Source organism: Cololabis saira, chromosome 11 (assembly GCF_033807715.1).
Source record: "Cololabis saira isolate AMF1-May2022 chromosome 11, fColSai1.1, whole genome shotgun sequence".
Taxonomy (NCBI): Eukaryota; Metazoa; Chordata; class Actinopteri; order Beloniformes; family Belonidae; genus Cololabis; species Cololabis saira.
The window spans coordinates 47,913,338-47,936,207 of record NC_084597.1 but is presented as its reverse complement, the minus strand read 5'-3'; the positions used below and the strand labels follow the sequence as shown (position 1 = coordinate 47,936,207).

Genomic DNA, 22,870 nt, shown 5'->3' with positions numbered 1-22,870 from the left:
TGTGGCCCGATTGTCAACACTTTTTGTTTAAGGGCGCACGTGAAATTTCGATTGACTAATACACCAGAGACTGACTGTTCACAATATACTTCTATATAATTGTATTAGTTTGGTTTCAATAAAAATCTGTTTCTTTTAAAATACGTTACCCGGAGGTTAATAAAAATGCAGTCACACTGCGACAATATTTTTGGGGCAGGGATGAAGGGATTTTCGCACTTGACAGGGCTGAGGCCCACCAGCAGGGGGGGCAAGCCACCAAGGGATGAAGCCAGAGTCCGAACAATAGCATGCGAACACACGTGTCACACTCACTGCAAACCAAAAAGTAGTAAATTAAATAAACCAAAAACTGAGCATACGTGGAATGCACACACACAGAAGTAGGACACCACCACCAAAAGGGTTGGCTGCCACCCTGCCGTGAAACGCTCAGCACCTGAAAAGCAAAGAAACAAAAAAAGGGATTTAAGGAGGAAAACAAAACAAGTACACAAACATACGAAACCAAATATAAACAGCTCAAAAGTAATGGGAGGGGACAAAAACAGAGATTGACCAATGTGGTTGCTGACCACGCATATAATAATAATAATGACTTGGATTTATATAGCGCCCTTCAAGGCACCCAGAGCGCTTTACAGAAATCATTATTCATTCATACACATTCTCTCTGGTGGTGGTAAGCTACAATTTGTAGCCACAGCTGCCCTGGGGCAGACTGACGGAAGCGTGGCTGCCATATCGCGCCAAACGGCCCCTCCGACCACCACCAACATTCATACACATTCACACACATTCACACGGGGCAAGGTGGGTAAGGTGTCTTGCCCAAGGACACTACGACAGCAAACTGGGACAGAGCGGGATTCGAACCGCCGACCTTCCAATCATTGGACGACCCGCTCTGCCACCTGAGCTACTGCCGCCCCCCGCATATAGGGCTGCACGATTCTGGACAAAATGAGAATCACGATTTTTTTTGCTTAGAATTGAGATCACGATTCTCTCACGATTTTTTTCCAATATAAAATTTATTGCACTTATTACTTTAACTTTGCTACAGCTGAACAAAAATATAATAACAATAAACATCTCTTGTCTTCTTTACACAAACCTTTGAATAATTTAAACAATAATAACAATTTTGAACAATATTTGTTCCTCCCTGAGTTGAACACCCTTTCAGAAAGGGGACTTGTAACAGATCCTGTAGTTCTGAGGCAACAAATTATTCCTCTGGCTGGGATCAACCCCCCATTGCCTTTTGCTGCTATTAAGAAGCTGCCGATACAAAAGGTAAACGTTACAAAAAATATGATGGTGCCTGATAAAAGACTGGCATCAACTTTGCAACAGCTGACATTGAACATAAAAACAATAAACATCTCTCTTGTCTTTAAATAATTTAAACAATAATAACAATTTAACAATATTTGTTCCTCCCTGAGTTGAACACCCTTTCAGAAAGGGGACTTGTAACAGATCCTGTAGTTCTGAGGCAACAAATTATTCCTCTGGCTGCTTTTTGCTGTAACAGCTGACATTGAACATAAAAACAATAAACATCTCTCTTGTCTTTAAATAATTTTAACAATAACAATTTTAACAATATTTATGTGCAATATGTGTCAGGTGATGAGAAAGGTAGATGTTTCTCCAAATGTAATCCACAATCATATAACAAACATGACAACATGATAGTTGACCATGACAGGACTACAACAACCTAGAACATAGGCCTAGTCCTTTTTTTATGCAGCCATCTTTATAAAAAAAAAAAAAAAAAAAAATTTTTTTTTTTTTTTAAATCGTCGTCATTTTGGAAATGAGATGAGTCAAGCATGAATCGAGATCGCGATTTTTTAACGATTAATCGTGCAGCCCTAACGCACAATATATTAATTATACAAGGTAACAAGGGCGACAAGACCCAAGTTAACCCAAGAGGAGCATCCCCCACACCACACTCCAAACACACACTCACACTAACTAGTCTCACAACCACTTATTCGCACACACCCTCTCACACGCGCACAACTGCTAAAATTAAGCCTATTAAAATGCTTTGATGCTTGGTGGTCTTGCAGACTCTTCACACGGGCGACAGCGTCAGTCCAACCAGGCAGTGGGACCAAATCCGGCAACCCCTAAAATACATACAAACACACTTGATTGATGCTACAAATAATAACTGCCGAAAGTAAGATTTGTTAAAAGAGCACATACCAGATGATGCCAGGCGTCTTAATTAATCCTAGTGAAGCTCGCCGAATTCCACAAGTCGCCTGATTAACAGACGCTCAGAGCGAGCCCCAAAACTCACAGAATGCGCGCTGCGCAGACTGGAAGGAAACTAGACGCCGGAACGTGCTGAAAAATCGATCAGGTGCAGGTTGGCAGTAAATTAAAAGTAGAAAAAGTGCCATCACAGCATGCTGAAACAAACAGACTACGTACCAGTTGCAATTAAGCATTGCTACAAGATCTGCTTCTGACACGAGCCGTCCAAAGCCACAGGTGGATGAGAGGATCGAGACAGGAAACCGACTGGAACCCGCAGTGGGCGGGGGCGAAGAGTCGCGCTTTGTTTCCGGGTTCCCCATCACCTCCCCTTAAATAGGCCAGCGACACACGCCATTGGTCGAGGCTCCTCACTCACAAATAAGCAGTTATTCAGTGCGTCTTACCACATTAACATTAAATCAGATAGATTTGTCTGGACATTTCTCTTGCGGGACGGGAGAAGACATAAAACCTATGCATCTCTATTATTGTGCGAGCATGAATTCTCAGAGTTTTGCAGATTTATTTTATTTATTTAAAAGGGACAACGCACATTGATTGACATGAGCACTTCAGTCCATCATGTAAATGTGCCAGATTTAGCCATACAGTCTAATTTACATCTGCAGTCCCTGGCAGGTTGATGGCATATGTAAAAACATTGAAAAACACACACTAAAACCCTAAAACACAGAGTACAAACAATTAGTAAAACCATGACACTCCGAATAATGACAAACAACATTCTGTGACAGGCTCACAAGGGGGAACCCAAGAGCGAGACAGTGGTGGAGTGAAGAATGAATTTATTTTAGGGAAGGGGAAAAAGGGGATCCGGTGGGAGCAGAGGTGGTTGCTGGCACGGGGAATGGCTGGCGTGGGGAGGAGAGGATGATGGAGGACTGAGTGGAAGCCAGGGGTCGCTTGGAGCTGGAAGGTGGCTAGGAGAACAGGCTGGTTGGTAACTGGCAGATGAGAATGGTCCTGGGGGAACAGCAGAAAAGGCAGTCAGTAACAAGATCAAAAAATAGCAACAAGATTTCACGAGGGTTTTCACTGGGATCGGCCTGAAGTGCGCACCACGGAGGTTTGACAACAATCTGGCGAGGAGTGGTGGAAAATCCAGTGTAGATATACTGCAGTGGAGATGAGTTGATGGCAGGCAGGTGTGGAGACTGAGGGAGCTGATGAGCTGATGGCAGGCAGGTGTGGAGGAATCCAGGAGCTGAGTGTGAGCGGCAGATGACCACACCCACGCCAGCACACAAACAAAACACGGAGTGACACAAGGAAACACAAGGGAGGGGAGAACACAGGGACACACAGGGGAAGAGGGTGGTACAGCCATGTCTGTAACACATAAAAGAATTATAGCACACAAACACATTAGCTCACATAAAAGCACATAAACACAAACGGGTATAAAAACAATAAACAGAGCCCAATACCAGATTATGACAGCATGTTTGATTATCCAGTAACCACTGTTTTATGTTTTTAGAGAATGAATGAAGAGATGTGATGTTCCTTAGTTGTACGGGTTTAGTGTTCCCGGTATGAGCTGCTCGATAGGAAAAGGCTGACTGCCCAAAGGCACTTTTTCTATGTGCAGTTTTACAATCTCCTCTGGTGGGTTAGAGTTAGCATTAGCTCTGCTGGATGAGTTTTGAATTTGTTTAATAAACTCATTGAGTGGAGGGGGGGCCAGACCATGAAGGATTTTATAAACAAGTAAAATGTCTGCAAACTTAATCATATTTCCCCAGTTTAAAAAAACATATTTAGTTAAAATATTACAATGATTATATAAATTAGACTTTTTGTCCAATGTTTTCAAAGCCTGCTTATAGAGTTTTTCCATTGATTGTAATGCAGTCCCACCTGTCTGGACCAGCTGGTAAGGCAGTAGTTCATGTGCGAGAGAATCATGGCGTTGATGTATAATTTTGCAGCCTCAGTTGTTAGATTATTCCTGATGTGTTTTAAAATTTACCAGATTAAATGTAATTCTATTCACAACTTTTTTAACTTGGGTTTTAAATGTGGGTTGTGAATCTCTTACTATGCCTAAATATTTGATCTCATGGGCTACTGCGGGCGGGCGGGAGTGGATATAAACACTGCGCGAGCTGGCGGGAATGTAACACACACATTGCAGGTTCGGGCGGTAATGGTTGGAAATGCAGCGGGATGAAAAAAACAGTCCAGCGCAGGGCTCTAACTTGAACCTCCTTTGGAAGTGATATATTCAGGGCTCAGCATTGCTGTAACTATGGTGAGCCATGGGGTGTTCACAAAAATCAGGTGTGGATGCTCACGAGTCAGATTCTGGGAAAAAAAGTTCAGGTTTTCTTTTTTTTTATGCTGGAACACAACACGATGATCACATGTCATTTAATAAATATAAATCGCCGTTCTTTCAAATACAGCAGTGATATAAAATAAAAATGAAAAATAAATAAATGAATAAAAAAAAAGAGGACTAAAACTAAAAGTTTCTTTTATTGTCCATTGGAGAACAACATGGACATATATTTCAACAAAGCTTATCAGCACTAGTGCCACAAAATGTAGAAACATGAAATTATAAACTAAAACAAAAAGTGCAGAAACAAACAATAATAACAAAATAATAAATTAATAACAAAAATAAATAAATTCAATTTCAAAAGAGGTAGTTCAATGACATTCAGTCAAACTCACAAACACAAGAAAATTAAAATACTTTTTGGCTTAACTTTAGTGCAACATTCTGAATGGCATGAAATCAATGGCAGCAGCTTAATGAACATGAACATACAGGACTGTCTCAGAAAATCAGAATATTGTGATAAAGTTTTTTATTTTCTGTAATGCAATTAAAAAAAACAAAAATGTCATACATTCTGGATTCATTACAAATCAACTGAAATATTGCAAGCCTTTTATTATTTTAATATGGCTGATTATGGTTTACAGTTTAAGATAAAGATTCCCAGAATATTCAAATTTTTTGAGATAGGATATTTGAGTTTTCTTAAGCTGTAAACCATGATCAGCAATATTAAAATAATAAAAGGCTTGCAATATTTCAGTTGATTTGTAATGAATCCAGAATGTATGACATAAAAACATTAATAGATAGGTATGTCCCGTTTTTTTTTTTGGCCGATACCGATGTTTTGAAAATGCCATGATAGGGCCCAATCGATCGGCCGCCCGATCGATCGGGACAACACTAATTTCTATGTTTTAGCCGCAAATATGCCACTAAAGTTGATTTGATGCGTGTATCTGTGTGTCTATGGTCAGGTGGTGGCAGAGCAGATCCCTCAGCTGGTCCAGGGCGTCCGGGGAAGCCAGTCTCAGCCTGACAGCCCCAGTGCCCAGCTGGCCCTCATTAATGCCAGCCAGAACTTCCTGCAGGTAAGATTTCGCCTCATTCGCCTCATACCCCGCCTCATACCCCGCCCTCTACACGCCTACTTTGTACCATGTATGTTGAATTCAAAATACTTGATGACTGTATTTGCATATAAATGAGCCTGCTGAGCATGTGCAGCACCACCTGCAGTCTGTTTCTGCTGCGCGTCAGGATGATTGAGATGTGTGGAGTCACCGTACCACTAAATTTCACGGAGACCAAGATGCTTGTGAGGTGGAGGACAGGAAAACCACATTATTTGGTGGTCACAGTAGTGGCATCACTAACAAAAAGAAAGCGAGTGAGCGCCAGCACGTCGTTGCTGCGCCAAACGCCGTGAGTGCCACGGACACATCTGTGAAATAAAAAAGTGGTGGTGCGATCTGAACGTGGAGGCCAAGAGGAGAGTGGCCTGGTGCAGGTATCGTGCTAAAAAGTATGCCTGCCAGAATCTGATTTCTGGCCGTGGGAGCGCGCACAGCAGCCCGTTGAGCGATAGCGCTTAAAAGTCAGATTTTCAGATTATGAAGCTCAAGAATGAGATCAAGTCATATTTAGGCAGAAACAACCTTTCATTAACTGTATTTGGCCTTTAATCAATTTTTGGCAGGTGAAAAGACCCATTTTCAGGGGAGTTATCAGATTCTGGCAGGCAATCTCTTTTTGGCACAGCAGTGTCCTGACTGACGCTGAGCTTCAAACACAGAGGGACACGCTCAGCGCTATTATATTATAAGTCTGATATGTGATGACATTAAAAGTATGACATGAATCTGGCTTCATTTCACCACCTCACCGTCTGCGTCGCCAGTTCCCCATATCTTCAAAATGTTTGTGCGCTAGGATCAAAGTTTGCGTAAAGATACACACATTTGTTTTTTTTTAAAAAAAAATCCCAACCTTTGCTTAGAAGGTGGCTTGCGCATCTTTCAAGCCCTGTTTTGTGCACACGCAAGCTTTATAAATGAGGCCCCTGGCATTTATGACATTAAGGGCCAAATCCACAAAAGGATTGCGCGCCTTTTGCAGCCACTAAACCAGTGCAAATGAGACAAAAAGAGAGCATCTAATTCACAAAGGCCAGCGCTATTTGCCACACGCAAAAATAGTGGAGCAAATACCGTCTTTTCTCTCTCTCTCTTCAATATCATTCAAGCCTGTGTGATACTGAATGATATTACGGGTGAAATCTACAGTCAGACATGACTGTAGACAGTCAGATCAAGTGGGGTTGTGGACTTATCTCGGATTTAAAAATAAAAATAACAGGACAGAGCTCAGGATTCATCCATACAGTAAGAGGCTGCTTTATTACAAACAATTCCACCATATAAACATATAAATCTAGAATGTGTGTGTTTAACACCTGTAGGTGTGTAGCAAAACAAAGAACATGAATTACCGTCAGATCCTGATCTGATCCCGATCCGGTGTTAATGAAGTTACCGGTGCTGTGCCTTGTGCGTAAATGCGCACCGCCTCTTAACATTTGACATTTCATTGGCTTATGTCATACATGCGAAATACTAGAGAAGTACAAATACGTGAAAGTTGAGGCTGTTGTGCTCTCTGCAGTTTTCATTATGGACCAATCTGTGAGCTGAAATATGGAGAACACTGGAAACAGCTCCGCTCACTTACTCAGACAAGGGAAAATTGCACTCAGCTGCAAAACTTTATGGGCGTGTTTGCACCGGCATATCATTAGAGCAAAATCTTTTGTGAATAGGACCTTAAATCGGGGCAAATTGCGGGCGCAAATGCGGCGCTATTTGCTGGCGCAATCTATTCTTTGTGGATTTGGCCCTAAAACTGACCACAACCTAACCTTGAGACCAGGGGTCTTCGTGTGTGTGTGTGTGTGTGTGTGTGTGTGTGTGTGTGTGTGTGTGTGTGTGTGTGTGTGTGTGTGTGTGTGTGTGTGTGTGTGTGTGTGTGTGTGTGTGTGTGTGTGTGTGTGTGTGTGTGTGTGTGTGTGTGTGTGTGTGTGTGTGTGTGTGTGTGTGTGTGTGTGTGTGTGTGTGTGTGTGTATATATTATATATATCTCTAGAATCCATCCGATTAGAGATATATATATATATATGATTGAGAAAACTCCATTAACAGGTGATGATAATCTACTTTTCACAATAACTATTTAGTCTACAACTCTACATAAATGATTCCCATGACGTGAGTCATGTGACTAATGTCAACAAACGAGCTAGCTAGCTGTTTAAGAAAAGAAAATTTGTTGCAAAATTGACAATAACGAAGCCTAAAGCTGGAGATTGTAACGTTCCAGCTCGGCCTAACGTTACTCCTTCCACGTCTGACGAGGACAAAGTTTCATCAACCGTAAACACATGTAGCTAATAACCCAGTCAGGAATTGGTTAATAAGGTGATATAAGTAGAATAAAACACATTCAAAAGTTATTAGAAGCCAGGCTTCAAACTTGACACATTAAAAAAAAAAAGGGAAAAAAGAATTCCAAGCGGAGGTCCCTGCTCTGTTTTTCTTTCATCCAAGGGTCCCTGGGTTAAAAAAGGTTGAAGACCCCTGCTTTAGATTATCTTGAGGCACTTCTGGTTAAAAGTCAAAATCATCGCTGTAATTCTGTGTTCCAGCACTTTGTTTTGTCTTTATGCCGTTTTTCTCTCTTTTTCTCCTCCAGCCAGGTACAAAGATGGTGACGGCGGCTAAAGCCACGGTTCCCACCATCAGTGACCAGGCGTCGGCCATGCAGCTCAGCCAGTGTGCCAAAAACCTGGCCAGTGCGCTGGCAGAGCTGCGCGCCGCCTCTCAGAAGGTACTTCATCATGTTTACGACGGCGCGCTCGGTTTGAGTTTCACTTGGCGGGTCTGCGGCTCCTCCAGCGCCCGTGCCTTCATTCCTGCGTCACGCGGAGTCGTTGTGGAGATTTATGGACGGTGATATAAACCTGACATCAGGGAGGACAAACTGATGTAAAATATGCTCCTGTTAATTCTAGAGCTGGGGATCGATTCAAATGTCAAGAATCGATTTGATTCCGATTCTTAAGTTTCAGAATCGATTATCACCATTTGATTCGATCCGATTCGATATTGATTTGGGTTAGTGTTGCCTGGATTATATGACTGTAAAATACCTATTGAAATAATAATTTCATGATGATGTTTGCTCCTCGTCACTCTTTTTAAATCCAAACCAGTTCCAGAGCTGTTTAACAGCGAGCTCCTCGCTCTCAGATCTGCCCTCCGCCATGTTTGTTACACAAAACATCATCAACGGGAATTTATCCTTTTTACAGTGAGATGACAAATTCTTACCGTGGGGAATTTTTTTGACGGTATATCGTGAACGGTAAAATATGGCCCATCCCTACCGATCATAGAGGATGACAAATAAGCAGAGCACTTTTTCTAATCAATGCTAAGCCTCTTCCCATTTTGGACACAGTTCTATGAATGTGATCAGACCATGACAACAGTTGATCCAACTCCAAGTAGTTTTGTTTTCTTGACCTGCTCTATTGCTGTTCCTGACATTGATTGATAGATATATTATATCTCCTCTGCTTGTTCCCGTCCAGGCTCAGGATGCTTGTGGTCAGCTGGAGATAGACAGCGCTCTGACGACGGTGCGAGACCTGGAGAAAGACATCCAAGAGGCCAAAGCTTCTGCTGAGGCTGGCAAGCTGAGGCCCCTCCCCGGAGAGACGGTGAACACACACACACACACACACACACACACACACACACACACACACACACACACACACACACACACACACACACATGCAAGCTGAAGCCCCTCCCCGGAGAAACGTTGAACACACACACATGGACACACACACATGGACACACACACACACACATGGACACACACACACACACATGGACACACAGACACACACACACACACACACACACACACACAGACACACACACAACTCTTTTTTTTTATTTGCATTTTTTAGAAAATAAAAGGACAACAACAAAATTAAATTAAAGCTGCAAGCAGCGATGAACGGGCCCTCGCACTCACGGCCACCGCCCCCCTCCCGGGTTCCCCCCACATTCCTAGGTCAATAATACTATAAAAAGTGCTATTGCTGTTCACATAAAACTCAACTTATCATCATAAGCATATCAGGAAATGACACCATCCCCGACTCTCTATGTCAAACCATTCAAAGGTTATGGCAGAAAGTAGGAACTATCAAATAAGGACCAATCAGATGAAGGGATGGTGCGCTTTTTGGCGTCTAGCATCGCCACGGTAACGCTTTTGAAAGAGAAAAGTAATGCCCATCGTCGCAGGGTGGAGACGCATATTTTGATGTATAACACACCTGGGTGCACGTTACGGTTCGGGCCGTATTAACTGCCGAAGGATTGGCATAAATTGCTCCAAGATTACAGGATTAATTGAAAATGGCCGACTTCCTGTTCGGTTTCGGCCATGGCGCCAAGAGACCTTTCTTTAAGTTGCGACATGATACAGGTGTGTACCGATTTTCGTGCATGTACGTCAAACCGTATTGTGGGGCTTGAGGCACAAAGTTTTCTAGGGGGCGCTGTTGAGCCATTTTGCCACGCCCATTAATGCAAACCATTAAATATCAAATTTTTTGCCAGGTCTGGCTTGTGTGCAAAATTTGGTGACTTTTAGGGCACGTTTAGGGGGAAAAAAGGCCCTCATTTCGTCGGAAGAAAAACGAGAAAAATAAAAATTCCTACAGATACAATACGGCCTTCGCACTGTAAGTTCTCGGGCCCTAATAAACAACAAAACAAAAAAATCTAACAAAATTAAAAACATTATACATATACATACATATATATCACTTTGTCAATACATATATTTTTGATGTTGTATGTCTTGCTATTGGGTCTAGAGCCTGTAATAAAGTGTATACATCCTTCCATTTAGAATTAATTAAATGATTTTTGTTGATTCTTGTAATTTGTTTGATTAATGCTACTCTTAAAACTAAAAACAAGTGAGTATCTTTCCTCTTAATTTCTTCTGGTGTTTTTCCAAGTAATAACACAATTTTTATCAAAAGTAACACCAAAATTAAAGCTGCAAGCAGCGATGAACGGGCCCTCGCACTCACGGCCACCGTCCCCCATAAGCATATCAGAAATGACACCACCCACGACTTCCTATGTCAAACCATTCAAAAGTTATAGCAGAAAAAAGGGACAACCAATCAGAAGAAGGGGCGGGGCTAATTCAGCCCAATAAAGGTCAAAGACTCAATACCGAGTCCCATGACACCACCCACGACTCTCTATGTCAAAACATTCAAATGTTATAGCAGGAAATAGGGACAACCAATCAGAAGAAGGGGCAGGGCTAATTTTCACTAATTATGGTCAAGGACTCAATACCGAGTCTCATGACACCACCCACGACTCTCTATGTCAAAACATTCAAATGTTATAGCAGGAAATAGGGACAACCAATCAGAAGAAGGGGCGGGGCTAATTTTCACCAATTATGGTCAAGGACTCAATACCGAGTCCGATGACACCACTCACGACGCTTTATGTCAAACCATTCAAAAGTTATGGCAGAGAAAAGTATTCTAGGGGGCGCTGTTGAGCCGTTAGGCCACGCCCATTAATGCAAACCATGAAATATCAAATGTATCGACAGGCCTGGCTTTTCTTTAAGTTGCGACATGATACAGGTGTGTACCGATTTTTGTTCATGTACGTCAAACCGTATTATGGGGCTTGAGGCGCAAAGTTTTTTCTTTCTGAACCAATCAGATGAAGGGTGGGCGCGCTTTTTGCCGTCTAGCATCGCCACGGTAACACTTTTGAAAGAGAAAAGTAATGCGTGGTGTCGGAGGATGGAGACGCACGTTTTGATGTATAACACACCTGGGTGCACGTTACGTTCGGGCCGTATTAATGACCGAAGAAATGGCATAAATTGCGCCAAAATTACACGATTAATTCAAAATGTTCAAAATGGCCGACTTCCTGTTCGGTTTCGGCCATGGCGCCAAGAGACTTTTCTTTAAGTTGTGACATGATACAGGTGTGTACCGATTTTGGTGCATGTACGTCAAACCGTATTGTGGGGCTTGAGGCACAAAGTTTTCTAGGGGGCGCTGTTGAGCCATTAGGTCCCGCCCATTAATGCAAACCATTAAATATCAAATTTTTCACCAGGCCTGGCTCAGTGTTTCGAGAGGAGGTAGTAAAACGTTAATACCTGAAGCAACAGCAGGACTGGTGTCATCACCATCACCACCTTTGAACAGCCAATATGCTTACAGTGTTTTTTCATACACGTATAGTTCATACAGGAAGATAGTGTAGCCTTTGTCTCACTTGATTTGGCCTTGTATTCATATACATACTAATTGAATGATTATAGGCTATCCCATTTGTTGCCCAAATAAATAATTTCAAAATCAGTAAATAATTAAAATCAGTACTCGAGTTGTAAAAAAAAAGAAATCAGGGGGGATGGTGGATTTTATCATATGGGGACAGATAATTGTGCTGATTACAAATAATATACAAATAACATACAAATGTATGCAGATGACCTTAGCATCATTTCCCCCTGTAGCAGTGGATTCCAACAGCTTTTAAATATATGTTCGAACTATGGGTTAGATTTTAACATCAAGTATAATGCTAAGAAGAGCATGGTCTTAATCTGCAGAGCTAAGGAAGATGGGGAGCTCAGATTCCCAAACTTTCGCCTGTCTGGGCAAACAGTATGTGTGGCTAAAAGTACAAAATATCTTGGTCACATCATTACAGATACCCTTGAGGATGATGAAGATATGTTAAGACAGAGGAGAATGCTTTATATACAAGCAAATATGTTGGTTAGAAAATTTCATCATTGTACTACTGAGGTAAAAGTAAACCTGTTTAGAACATACTGCACCCCCCTATATACAGCCCCATTGTGGGTGAACTATAAAAGGGGGAGCCTACAAAAACTACAAGTAGCCTACAACGATTGTCTAAGAATCCTGTTACATAAACCTAGGAGCACCAGAGCTAGTGAGCTCCTCTGCTCCTTGGGTCTCACCACCTTTAAGGCTCTCTTAAGGAACCTGACATATAAGTTCATGTGCCGACTGGACTCGTCATTGAATGGTCTAATTAGGCTGATGACGGACCCCAGCCGTAGCTCTGTCAGGTACACGTCCACCATTAGAGGACGGTGGAATGAGTGTCTCTCTTGAACTGTAAACTGTATTTTATATTTGTCTCTCTATATATGCATTTGTATTTTATTCTTTTATTTTTTTATTCTCTTATGTGTTGTATTGTTCCTACCATGTGGGCCATGAGCCTGTAATAAAGTCTATATAATATAATATATTACAAATAATAGCAGTGACCAAAACAGCTGCAGAAATACTGCAGGAATGACATAGCAGCAGTTAAATGCAGCCTTCTGTAAGCTTTAAATATCCACTGGGCTTACATCAAATACATCAAAACACAACAATAAAAACACTTTTCTGAACTTATCAATATGACTCTGTCCTTCACAGGATAAGTTAAATGGATCACTGCAAAAACTCTAAATCTTAACAAGAATATTTGTCTTATTTCTAGTTAAAATGTCTCCTTTTAGTAAAAAAATCTCATTACACTTAAAACAAGACTCATCACTGGAAAAAACAACAATTTTCACCTGTTTCAAGTAGATTTTCACTTGTAATAAGTAGAAAAATCTGCATGTGGAACAAGATTGTTTTGCTTGTAATGAGAAGATAAATCTTGTCCCATTGGCAGATTTTTCTACTTATTTCAAGTGAACATTTACTTGAAACAGGTGAAAATTGTCAAATAAGTTATTTTTCTGGTGTTATTTTTCTGGTGATGACTCTAAATGTTGAAATAGCAGTAAAACCACATTCATTGATGAAATGACATAAGGGATGGAAAGGGGGGATGGCAGTTTTACAGGGGGATGATTTGGACCGTTTTTATTTCAGGGGGGAAATCCCCCTCATCCCCCCTCAACCCGAGTACTGATTATAATAAAGTGTCTTATAAATCAATAATTTTAAAATCTCAATCCTTATTTTTATTTAACGGCCAGGGTTTATAGGCTGCATATTTACACTGTGTAGCCTGAAAGTGAACTGCAACTTACGTGCGGACGCATCTTTGCTGTGGAGGGGGCTGAATAAATCAACCAATTTTTTACATTTGGCCGTGTCTTCCTCCAGCGCCTTTTTTTTCTCTCTCCCTCTCGGCACCGCCTTGTCGAGGCAAAACCTCATTTTAACTCTCCCTCGCTGTGGAAACAGCCCCTGCTTGTAATAATGGCTGCAGCTCGAGCGGCAGAGCTGGTGGTGGGCGTGGTTTCAGCAGCGGAGGAGACCGAGGGGTGGTGTGCATTTTGGTGACGTAAAGAAAATGCACCAATCTTAACGGCTCACAGAAACCACGTGACACTGGGGGACTCTGTAAGGGTGGGGGCGAGCAGATCTTGCAGATTTTCATAGGGATTTCATCTTTTCTGTGTTGGCAGGCTGAGGGGAGACCACTTTAAATATGTTAAAACAAGAAAACACGTGTTTTTCATAATAGGTCCCCCTTTAAAGATTTTCTAACAGTTTAGTTTGTTATGAACGTCAGAGATGTAGTTATAACACTGCATACTTGTGAATAATTATAAACATTGAAAAACGTACTTTTATATGAAAATAACCAGAAACAGATAGCTATAACATGGTATTTATATACTGCTTTAATGAACATTATTTTTATAGCCTATAAGCTATAAATATTATTTTTCTATTTTAATAAAATCAAATGTTTTTCTCTCATTTCAATTAAAACAAATAGGAATATTATCGGTTTTAATGACAATTATTGTACATCACAGCTAATTGTAAAATAAAATTGATTCAATTCGATTATATACAGGAATTACAGGCTATGATAATAATAGAAAAGAAAGAAAAATGACTCAAACAAAAAAAAAAGTTGCGTGAGTGAGACAGGCAAGACAGCAACAACCAATGCAAGTGGGATGTCAACAGTGTATACATATTTCAAAACACAGACAACAACTTCTGAGCAAGTGGTTTGTTGAGCAGATATTGGAATTAATCTCAGATATTTGCATGAGGTCACTCTCACTCTCAACTAAATAAATAAATAAATAAATATATATATAAATATATATATATATATATATATATATATATATATATATATATAAATACAACAACACACCCCTCTCCTCTTAAAATAAATTCAAATAAACAATCAAACTTATTTCCTTATACAATTTATACAAAAACCATATGTCTTTGTAAAAGAGCATAATACAAAGTCTTTCAGAATAAATGTACGTATTTTTAACGTGTGACAGCATCCTGTATCATAACTACATCTCTGCCGTTTGTACAAACCAAACTGTGTGGAAATCGGGTAAAGAGTCTGAGAGTTATGAATGATTGTAGTCCGGGAGAAACCTTGCTCAGTAGAAATGATGCACTAAGACGCAAATAATGCCCTGTCCAAGATGGCGGCCGCATCGATCGGCGCCCGGTCCAAGATGGCGGCCGCGCCCCACCCCCCCTCCCCCGAAGAGCTGCGCGCGCATTCCAAACTGCACTCATCCCCCCACCTTCCCCCCGCGGGAGCTCAACCCCTCCCCTCCCCTCCCAGTGCTGCTGCAGCAGAGTTCTCAGCGGCAGCAGTCCTGCTGGATCTGACTGAGACACAGTCTGATCACACATAAATATTCATTTAAAATCACGTCTAATGATTAGGTTTATCAAAATCACAGGACATTTTCAAAATACAGTAAACAATATACTTATGAAGTCCCATATGTCTATGACATTTATTGACAAAGACATAGCTTTTTACGTTATTAGTTCATTTTTTAAATTTTTAGAGTGACCAAGTTTTTCAAAAACAATATGTTACAGTGTATGATTTTTTACTCCTGTTGTAAGCTATCTGAAACTGTCATTTGATTTTCCTTACACAAAATCTTTGATTTTTAATTAATATTTTTCCAGAAATACAGAGTGACATAAAAATGCCAATTCCTTTCAAGAAATAACCACGATACGCGACACAGTCAACAAGGAACCTACTGCCAATCAAATGTGTCAATTTCATTAAGATTGGATAAACCAAACAGCAACTAAAGCACATAATTTGATGAAAAATGTATACCTGACCAAAAGGTGGCGCTATGGAGTTCATCCAAGATTGTCATATCCACTTGTTCAGAATGCAAGCCCGATTAAATGTATTGAATTTGGGTTCATTCTGACCAATTATGTTTAAGTTACAACAACTTTTATGTTCATGGCGAGACCCCGAAATTTGACAACCTCTGACAGCGACGCCCTTTGACACAAACTTACAGTTTTCTCTGTCACTCATCGTCAATGCCTTACCTATTATCTCACCAACTTTGAGATCAAGAAACTGATCTCGTTTGGAGCACAGATGCAAACTAGAAGACATGACAATTCCTGGTGCCAACAGGTGGCGCTACAACCGATCCTGAATATTCCACCATAGATGGGTTCAGGCTCAACCTACAATCATGCACATACGTTTTCGACCACATCAAATCATGTATTGCTGAATTACAGCCAATTGATGTTTGATGGCGAAGCTTAAAAATGACCTCAAACTTCGCCGGATCACTACGGTCAAGCCCTCTGGCAGAAACTTAAAAGCTTCGCAATTTAGCGTCGGCCATGTGTCTAGATTGTACAAACCAAGTTGTGAGCCAATTCGATAAAATCTCTAGGAGGAGTTCGTTAAAGTACGAGGCCTAGAAATGATCAGAATTCATGAAAAATGACATTTTCTGTTCAAAATGCCGGACTTCATGTGTAACTTAGACCATGGGTCCAAAAGACTTTTTTGTAGCTCTTTGTCTAATATAATACACACATAAAGGTCATTGCTGTAAGTCAAACCATATTGTGGGGCTCGTCAAAAAACATAAAATAGGTGGCGCTATAGAGCCCATTCTTGTGGACCCATGCCTGTCGCCCATAAAATACGTAATTTTACGCGACTCTGGAAGCGTGTGCAAAATTTGGTGAGTTTTTGAGCATTTTAAGGCCTCCAAAAAGGCAATTTATTTACGGCGAGAATAATAATAATAATAATAATAATAATTAAAGCTGCAAGCAGCGATGAACGGGCCCTCGCACTCACGGCCACCGCCCCCCATAAGCATATCAGAAATGACAACACCCACGACTTCCTATGTCAAACCATTCAAAAGTTATAGCAGAAAAAAAGGACAACCAATCAGAAGAAGGGGCGGGGCTAATTCAGGCCAATGAAGGTCAAGGACTCCATACAGAATCTGATGACACCACCCACGACTCTCTATGTCAAACCATTCAAAAGTTATAGCAGAAAATCGGGACAACCAATCAGAAGAAAGGGCGGGGCTAATTAAGGTCAAAGAAGCTCAAGGACTCATTACAGAATCCCATGACACCACCCACGACTCTCTATGTCAAAACATTCAAATGTTATAGCAGGAAATAGGGACAACCAATCAGAAGAAGGGGCGGGGCTCATTTTCACCAATTATGGTCAAGGACTCAATACCGAGTCCCATGACACCACCCGCGACTCTTTATGTCAAACCTTTCAAAAGTTATGGCAGAGAAAAGTATTCTAGTGGGCGCTGTTGAGCCGTTAGGCCACGCCCATTAATGCAAACCATGAAATATCAAATGTATCGACAGGCCTGGCTTTTCTTTAAGTTGCGACATGATACAGGTGTGTACCGATTTTTGTTCATGTACGTCAAACCGTATTATGGGGCTTGAGGCGCAAAGTTTTTTCTGTCTGAACCAATCAGATGAAGGGTGGGCGCGCTTTTTGCCGTCTAGCGTCGCCACGGTAACACTTTTGAAAGAGAAAAGTAATGCGTGGTGTCGGAGGATGGAGACGCACGTTTTGATGTATAACACACCTGGGTGCACGTTACGGTTCGGGCCGCATTAATGACCGAAGAAATGGCATAAATTGCGCCAAAATTACACGATTAATTCAAAATGTTCAAAATGGCCGACCTCCTGTTGGGTTTCGGCCATGGCGCCAAGAGACTTTTCTTTAAGTTGTTACATGATACATGTGTGTACCGATTTTGGTGCATGTACGTCAAACCGTATTGTGGGGCTTGAGGCACAAAGTTTTCTAGGGGGCGCTGTTGAGCCGTTAGGTCCCGCCCATTAATGCAAACCATTAAATATCACATTTTTCACCAGACCTGGCTCAGTGTTTCGAGAGTAAAACGTTTTTACTTTTAAGTTTAACAGCACACTGGTTGGATGAAAGCTTCGTGCCACACAGTACAATTCTAAACACAACTTTTATCTTATTTCTAAAGATAAAGGAAGCTCTGAAAACCTTAAAAGGAACCCTGGCTATTAAGACATGTAGGTCTTAAAAGATAAATGTTGGTATCAATTATAACAATGTGATATAAAAAACCTTTTAGATGTCTTCTTTTTTATAAAATTTGAAAATATAATTTAACATGTAGGTCGCCATTGTTGTTTACATTCTGGGTAGTGACGTCAGACGGTGGCTCCTGCTAGCCCCCGTCCACTGTTTTGACACCCAGAAACAGATGAAAACACAGCTAAACAGGTGACGGCGCACCAGAAACACAGATCAAAACACAGCCAAACATTAAGGTGACGAAGCACCTACAAAAAAGTTAAAAAAAAAAATAAAAAAAAAGTACTGCACCATAAAGCATGAACTATAAAAACACCATATAACTCAGACAGACTAACAGACCACACTAACAACTAGCAGATAGCCGATGCTACAATAAAAACCCCAGCCAGATCTGGCATCATTAAATTAAATAAAGATGTTCTTGCCTATTTGACGCAAAGTCTGCACCTCCCGTTTCATCAAAGTCCCGGGCCAGTCCCCTCCGCCTCTGGTCTGTCATCACCCAGCACCGAAGCCGGTTTTAGGGGGGGGCAGGGGTGGGCTATGCCCACCCAAACGTGCATCCTGCCCACCGGCGTCTCCATCCCGGCCAGAGCGGAGAGCGCAGAGCGGAGAGCGGGTGGCGGTGCGCTGCGGGCTCTAAAGCGTAGCCTAATGCACTGGTAAGATGCGCACGACTTTGATCATTTTTGCAGATCTCCCGTGCATCACAGAACTTTGATCCAGTTTGCCTGAACCGAGACGTCTTATGGGCTCCCTCGTCAGCCTCCATGGCCGGGAGAGTGCTGCTCATCTATGTTTTAGATACCTGTCCCAGTTAAACTAACGCGGCTTATCTTCCCAGAGCCACCGCTCTACGTCATCGCCCCCAGAATGCATTGCGCAGGTAAAACATGGCGCCTCCCGCAGGTCAAAATATGTGATAAACATTGTAGATTTTTAAAGCAATTAGATTATTTTATGTGTTTCTAACAACATATTTTAGTATAAGAACAATTGTGGCTAATTAGGGACTACAAGTCTTAATAACCAGGGTTCCTTTTAACAAACCATGGTTTACTATAGAACTTAGGAAATCTGCTTTAAACAAAAACAAACTTTATAAAAGGCATTTACAAAGTCCTAGTCCTTTAAATTGTGCTACATACAAAAATTATAGGAATAAATACAACCATCTTATTAGAAATAAATAAATGATCTATGGAAAATATTGAAAGAATTACTCAACAAGAAAAAAAATCATCTATTCCAGCCCAGTCTACATTTCAGGATGGTGCATAAGATAACAGAGCATACACAAATTGCTAATAAATTCAATGATTTCTTTATAAATGTGGGTCCACGTCTTGCAAAACATCTTAAAAATGTTCATGGTTCATCTAACTATAAATGAAGGTTATCCCTCTTTAAAGGGGACCTATTATGAAAAACATAGGAACATACAACGACATAGTTATGCTGATTCTTTAATAAAATGTCTTTAAATTTGTCTCAAATCTTAACCCTCTTTATGAGGGTGACACTTCCATTATAGATAAAATGCATTTAAAAATGGTTTTCGAAAATGAAAGGACACATGAGTCTATCTTTCTTGAACAGTTAATTTAATTACTGATACTTATTAAAATATAAATTTTGTTAAGGAAATCTATTAATTTTGAGATAAATAAGGGTCGCCCCAACTGACTTTTTTAAGGTCGTTGCCCTATTAATGTAGGTTTAAAAACACTAAAAAAAAACGGAACTTACCGCTGGCTCGTGTCAGTTGTCGGGTCCGTGATGTGGGATCTGATCCTTTTATGAGGGTAAATGTCTATGCAAAACCTCATCTTAACTCTCCCTCGTTGTTCAAACAGCCAGCGCTGCTGAACAATGGCGGAGCTCGAGCGGCCGGCTGAGCTGGTGGTGGGCGTGGTTTCAGCAGCGGAGGAGACCGAGGGGTGGTGTGCATTTTGGTGACGTAAAGAAAATGCACCAATCACAACGGCCCGTGGAAACCACATGACACTGTCACTAGGGGACTCTGTAAGGGTGGGGGCGAGCAGACCTTGCAGAAATTCATGGGATATCATCTTCTCTGTGTTGGCAGGGTGACGGGAGACCACTTTATATATGTTAAAACAAGAAAACACGTGTTTTTCATAATAGGTCCCCCTTTAAAGATCCCAGGGAGTCGTTTGCACCATGTCATAACTGCATGTGAGAGTCCGATTATCACGTTGAGCTGCGTGACATCGGATGCTCTCTGTCCACACTGAAACTGTTAAACTCTCTCTGTCCACACTGAAACTGTTAAACTCGCAGCCAGTTAGGACAGTCCAATACAAAAAAAATAAAGCAATGGAATTGATTTTGTCGCTGAAGCTTGTTTATTTGCATGGAACACGCTTTAATAGTGTATGCAGCTGGCTCTTCTGCCTGGAGCGGCTCATTTTAGAATTCCGACCGGGCCCTGAATGCATCTCGTCGTTCTCCTGTGCGTGTGAAACAAAACACTGGGGAGGTGTCAGGTTTCTCCCAGCAAGGGCACGTGTGAGTGACGTCATCACGCAGTCCGGGCTCGGAGCTCCGGGAGCGCGCCCCCTCCCCTTTTCTATTCCCCAACTCAGAGCTGCAGTTTGCGCGTTCACGTGTCTGAGACAGGCTGAGACAGGGTGGCAATGATTCATTCGACATAAATATTCATACAAAATCCCATATTGGAAAAGACTTTATTGCAATTCACACAATATTTTCACATTACAGTAAACAATATATGTACGAAGTCACATGTCAATAAAATAATTTTATGGCAAAGTCATAGCTTTTTACGTTATTAGTTGGTATTTTCAAAAAAGAGAGTGGCAGAGTTCTTCAAAAATAATATGTTCCAGTGTATGATTCTTTCGTCATGCCAAAAGGTCTCTGAATCTGCCATTTAATTTTCCTTACACAAAATCTTTGATTTTTAATTAATATTTTTCCGGAAATACAGAGTGACATAAAAATGCCAATTCCTTTCAAGCAATGACCACGATACGCGACACAGTCAACAAGGAACCTACTGCCAATCAAATGTGTCAATTTCATTAAGATTGGATAAACCAAACAGCAACTAAAGCACATAATTTGATGAAAAATGTATACCTGACCAAAAGGTGGCGCTATGGAGTTCATCCAAGATTGTCATATCCACTTGTTCAGAATGCAAGCCCGATTACATGAATTGAATTTGGGTTCATTCTGACCAATTATGTTTAAGTTACAACAACTTTTATGTTCATGGCGAGACCCCGAAATTTGACAACCTCTGACAGCGACGCCCTTTGACACAAACTTACAGTTTTCTCTGTCACTCATCGTCAATGCCTTACCTATTATCTCACCAACTTTGAGATCAAGAAACTGATCTCGTTTGGAGCACAGATGCAAACTAGAAGACATGACAATTCCTGGTGCCAACAGGTGGCGCTACAACCGATCCTGAATATTCCACCATAGATGGGTTCAGGCTCAGCCTACAATCATGCACATACGTTTTCGACCACATCAAATCATGTATTGCTGAATTACAGCCAATTGATGTTTGATGGCGAGGCTTAAAAATTACCTCAAACTTCGCCGAATCACTACGGTCAAGCCCTCTGCTGAAAACTTAAAAGCTTCGCAATTTAGCGTCGGCCATGTGTCTAGATTGTACAAACCAAGTTGTGAGCCAATTCGATAAAATCTCTAGGAGGAGTTCGTTAAAGTACGAGGCCTAGAAATGATCAGAATTCATGAAAAATGACATTTTCTGTTCAAAATGCCGGACTTCCTGTGTAACTTAGAGCATGGGTCCAAAAGACTTTTTTGTAGCTCTTTGTCTAATATAATACACACATAAAGGTCATTGCTGTAAGTCAAACCATATTGTGGGGCTCGTCAAAAAACATAAAATAGGTGGCGCTATAGAGCCCATTCTTGTGGACCCATGCCTGTCGCCCATAAAATACGTAATTTTACGCGACTCTGGAAGCGTGTGCAAAATTTGGTGAGTTTTTGAGCATTTTAAGGCCTCCAAAAAGGCAATTTATTTACGGCGAGAATAATAATAATAATAATTAAAGCTGCAAGCAGCGATGAACGGGCCCTCGCACTCACGGCCACCGCCCCCCATAAGCATATCAGAAATGACACCACCCACGACTTCCTATGTCAAACCATTCAAAAGTTATAGCAGAAAAAAGGGACAACCAATCAGAAGAAGGAGCGGGGCTAATTTTCGCCAATTATGGTCAAGGACTCAATACCGAGTCCCATGACACCACCCACGACTCTTTATGTCAAACCTTTCAAAAGTTATGGCAGAGAAAAGTATTCTAGTGGGCGCTGTTGAGCCGTTAGGCCACGCCCATTAATGCAAACCATGAAATATCAAATGTATCGACAGGCCTGGCTTTTCTTTAAGTTGCGACATGATACAGGTGTGTACCGATTTTTGTTCATGTACGTCAAACCGTATTATGGGGCTTGAGGCGCAAAGTTTTTTCTGTCTGAACCAATCAGATGAAGGGTGGGCGCGCTTTTTGCCGTCTAGCATCGCCACGGTAACACTTTTGAAAGAGAAAAGTAATGCGTGGTGTCGGAGGATGGAGACGCACGTTTTGATGTATAACACACCTGGGTGCACGTTACGTTCGGGCCGTATTAATGACCGAAGAAATGGCATAAATTGCGCCAAAATTACACGATTAATTCAAAATGTTCAAAATGGCCGACT

General features: G+C 41.2%; 1 protein-coding gene across 1 annotated transcript in view; it reads left to right on the top strand.

The window, feature by feature from the left end:
• The window catches only part of tln1 (talin 1), a 256,414-nt gene that overhangs the window by 128,610 nt on the left and 104,934 nt on the right, over positions 1 to 22,870 (top strand). Inside the window, 3 exon segments of the mRNA XM_061734635.1 lie at positions 5,578 to 5,691; positions 8,348 to 8,482; positions 9,249 to 9,377. Of these exon segments, the coding sequence (XP_061590619.1) occupies positions 5,578 to 5,691; positions 8,348 to 8,482; positions 9,249 to 9,377 (378 nt within the window).